Here is a 3,721-nt window from a genome sequence, read left to right on the forward strand (position 1 = left end):
TTATTTTTCGTATCTCCCGGTCGAACTCCATCCTCTGCACATCCATGAAAAGTTTGCACATATCCTCCTTCACCTGCTTGGTGGGAAAAATGCCCGTCCATGTGGCAAACATTTTGATGGTGTCCCGGCTAAGGGGCATCGCATCACGTCGACTCCCGCCCTCGTGGTCCAGGCTTGGGACCTATTTGTCCGTTTCGATCTGGGCCACATTGGACGGCCCATGGCATATAATCAGAAGGCTGCGAAAGACTTGGTCTACATGAAAATATTGGATTCATGGAAGACTTTGTCTCCCCATATGTAGCCGACCATAATCGTGCACCCTAGACCTGCGTTGTCGGCTCGTCGCTAGGCGGACGTGCTGGACAGACTGCTCCCGATGGAAACTGCCCTGGTTATCACTCATCAAAAATGACCATCCAAGGGTAGAGCCACTAAAATAAGCACATGATCAAAATGGCTTAAAGAAACAAGGGGAGATCGAACTTAATACCCACAAGTGCCTCGATTGCTAGAGAGCATGCTTATAACAGCCATAACCGATCATCATAGCCCTGCGCCAGCTAAGTGTCTCTTTTTGATCCAGCAGGCGGGGCGATGCGGGCGGGGCGGCGAGGACGAGGGAGGGGGCGCAAGTGCGGGCTGGAGAGCGGCTAGGTCATCTCCACGCGGGCCGGCGCCTTTTATACCATGTGCGAGTGAAATGACAAAAATGCCCCCGGCGGGGCAGACTATTTACACGCGGTGGCACGAACGGGGTGAAACTGTTCATTGCAGCGATAACTATTTTTTATCCGACGGACGAGGTCATTCTAGGGCTCGATCCGACGGCTCAAATCGCATCAAGCGCTTTGATCCAACGGCCAGGAAGCCCAAATCGCTGAGGAAGCGGGAGAGTGACTGGAATCCTTATTTCGCCCCATACAGTAGCCGAAGCAGAGCGGGAGGAAGATGGAGCTCACCGAGGAAGGTTGTAGCAGAGGCAGTACTCAGTGGGTGCCGGGGTTGCGCCTGAACGCCGTCCAACCGGCGCAGAACTTCAACAAAGAACAAATCCACAAACTATGAGATTTGGGTAAAAACAAACTTAGCAGAAGAATGCAATGGGTGGAACTCAAACGATAAATTATATGAACTAATTGACAAAATAATTGTTTTGCATATATTTCTTAAGCCCAACATCCCAAAAAATAGATAAGTTCAGTCTGCCAAGCAGATAAATTAATCTAGACAGGTAAGTTTAGCATCCCAAGCACAAGGGACAAAAAGTAGAAGCAAGCAGATAAAGCAAGGAAAGGAACAAAAGCAACAATTCTAGGCCCTACCAGGAGGGAAAAGGCACACATACTTGTACTCCAGTAAAAACAAGCGAGAAGCAGACGACCTCCTCTCCCTATCCGTCTTGCAGCGACCCACACAACGCCACACAACCCAGCACGCAAAATCCCAACTATACCCTCAGCGGGCTCTGAGAATTACAGGCGGTGACATCCCAGTTTGATACTATTTCAATCTACATTGCTCAATTTTGATTCGACGACCGAGGTCATCCGGGACGGAGATCCAACGACCGAGAACGCATCAAAAAAAGCATCCGGCGACCAAGAATTGCTAAACTATGAATAGATGGGGGTTCCCGTGAGTATTGTGTGCGGCTTGCCGCACCCCACCTGCCTCAGCAATATCCAAGCTGGTAAGGTATGGTTTATATTCCAAAGGTTAAAAAAAACTAAAAATATACGGAGCGCCAAAGCCATTGCATGCAAGTGCTGCCCAAAGGATCAAGGTTCAGTATGATATACTAAAAGAAAGCCGTGATTGATAATTCATCTACTATTATCTCCAGATGACGGGCCACTGGAATAAGAACATCCATCATAGCTACACATTATTCTCACATTGTCCAAAATTGTGTTCATTAGAATTATACAACAAACTAAATATTTTCATCAAAAGAAATTGCATAAAATTCCAAATGATGGTCTTGAAAATTGCATATAATTTAAGGTGCATCCTTATTCTGATAAGGATGAAAAATAAATATATATTGGAACTCTTGTAAAACAGAGATCACCAAAATTAAAAGATATCATAGCCACACGTAATTCAGCCCTCATGACACAGACTGTGTTCGAAAAGAATCTTTTCAATCTTGCAGCAACATAGAAGTTCATATCATTATAAACAGAGAGAAAGAGAGATTAAAGTAACAGACCTAAAATATAGAAATATATTTTCGTAGCAGTGACGACCCAAGCAATTAAATTTCACACTACAGTTAGAAATCATAAGCAAAAAGAATTATACAATGGAATAGAAGGAGATTACAAATAGGCAAAGCATGGCACCAACACATCCTGAGTGCAATAAGCAGGGAGCGAGGGTGAAGCATACAGACCTATTGTTGTGGTTATACAGAACTATTTAGAAGCAAGAGTATAAATCGAAAACTTGACTTGATAGCACAACCTGACATATAAGTTCTAAGTACACATGGGTTAAGACAGATGGCCAATTACCTGATAGATCTATTGTTGTGGTTATGTTGTTGTCCATCCAATAAAAAAGAAAAGGTATCCTTTCTTCTGTAGGAATCTGAGAGGCACACACAAGCTGTTCTAAGTTGTCCTGACCAAAGACATATTCAGTATAAGACCAAAAGAAGTAACCAACAATCTTGGGACATCTAATAGTCAAATGCATATGCAGAAAGACCTACTCTGGCTACCCTGCAACCAATTCGTCTCCTAGTACTGGATAGGAACAAAACCTTCCTTGAGAAAGGACACAACCTCAGGCCAAATCGGTACTCATTGACAGAAAAAATAGGTACCCAACAAGCTAAGAAGGCAACAAAAACTACTGTGCAGATACCTAGGACACATATAGTAATATCCATCCCCTCAATTCCAAGGACCCTAAAAACCTGTATTCAGTGATCTTATTAAAGAAACTACAGAAACATACACTGTATTCAAAACTTGCTGCCATTTAAGCTAGTTTTTGACAGAAAACTCATTAGGACCCCCAAGAAACCTGAGCTCATTCAGACCTGAGATGCAAAAATATCCTCTCCCTCCTTGCTGCATTTTTCCCTTTTTTATGCATCCATTCAGTGATTTGAATGTTCTGTGAATTGTAATGAGCATTTCAATCATACTTGAGATGCAAAACTGAAGCTTCAAAAAAAATCAGGGAACTTGCTACTCAAAAGATAGACTAAATTCAGGGAACTGGAGCTTCAAGATAGACAAAAGAAACATTTTGGGGTAGAACATGGAAGGCAAAAGAGGGGAACCGCACCTTGGCAAGTGGGGGAGAGAGCACCCACGACGGCGAGGAGGCACACGCGGCCGTGGGGACTGGGTTGGGCCGTGGGCGGACGGGAGCGGGGGGCTGGCGTCTTGGACCAGTCGGGGAGGTGGCGACGCCTGGCGGACTCAGCGGCGTACGCGGCCTCGATGTCCTGGAGCTCCGCCTCGGCCTCGGCATCTTGGCGACCCATACGGCGGCGCGCGCTTAGAGAAGACCGGCTTCGTGGTCGACGGTGTCCAGCCAGCGAGGAGATGATCGACGACGCGCGGGGGCAGCTCCGGCTCCCCGTCCTCGGGGAAGGAGGAAATGGCCCGATGGCACGACGGCGAGCAGAGGCGGGGGCGGCGGCGCGACAGGGAGCGTGCGAGCGCGGGGCTAGGGTTCACAGACGGACGGGGCGGGGCGG

The 3,721-nt window shown here is 46.7% G+C and overlaps 1 protein-coding gene across 7 annotated transcripts; it reads right to left on the minus strand.

The window, feature by feature from the left end:
- Window positions 1-6: 6 nt before the first annotated feature.
- LOC119311287 lies at window positions 7-3,715 on the minus strand. Of its 7 annotated transcripts, none has more exons than XR_005150963.1 (4): window positions 3,304-3,715; window positions 3,053-3,129; window positions 2,520-2,595; window positions 7-1,037 (listed from the first exon to the last, which is right to left on the minus strand). XR_005150963.1 is itself a non-coding variant. In XM_037586931.1 (3 exons), exons 1-3 carry the CDS (start codon window positions 3,503-3,505, stop codon window positions 959-961), a joined length of 357 nt encoding a protein of 118 aa, XP_037442828.1. In that variant the 5' UTR covers window positions 3,506-3,715; the 3' UTR covers window positions 7-958. The 7 variants fall into 7 exon arrangements, 2 of the variants coding, with proteins under 2 accessions (XP_037442828.1, XP_037442827.1); XR_005150962.1 differs by having other exon boundaries at window positions 7-152; window positions 2,520-2,628; XR_005150960.1 differs by having other exon boundaries at window positions 2,520-2,628.
- Between the last annotated feature and the right edge of the window lie 6 nt (window positions 3,716-3,721).

Source organism: Triticum dicoccoides, chromosome 5B (assembly GCF_002162155.2).
Source record: "Triticum dicoccoides isolate Atlit2015 ecotype Zavitan chromosome 5B, WEW_v2.0, whole genome shotgun sequence".
NCBI lineage: Eukaryota > Viridiplantae > Streptophyta > Magnoliopsida > Poales > Poaceae > Triticum > Triticum dicoccoides.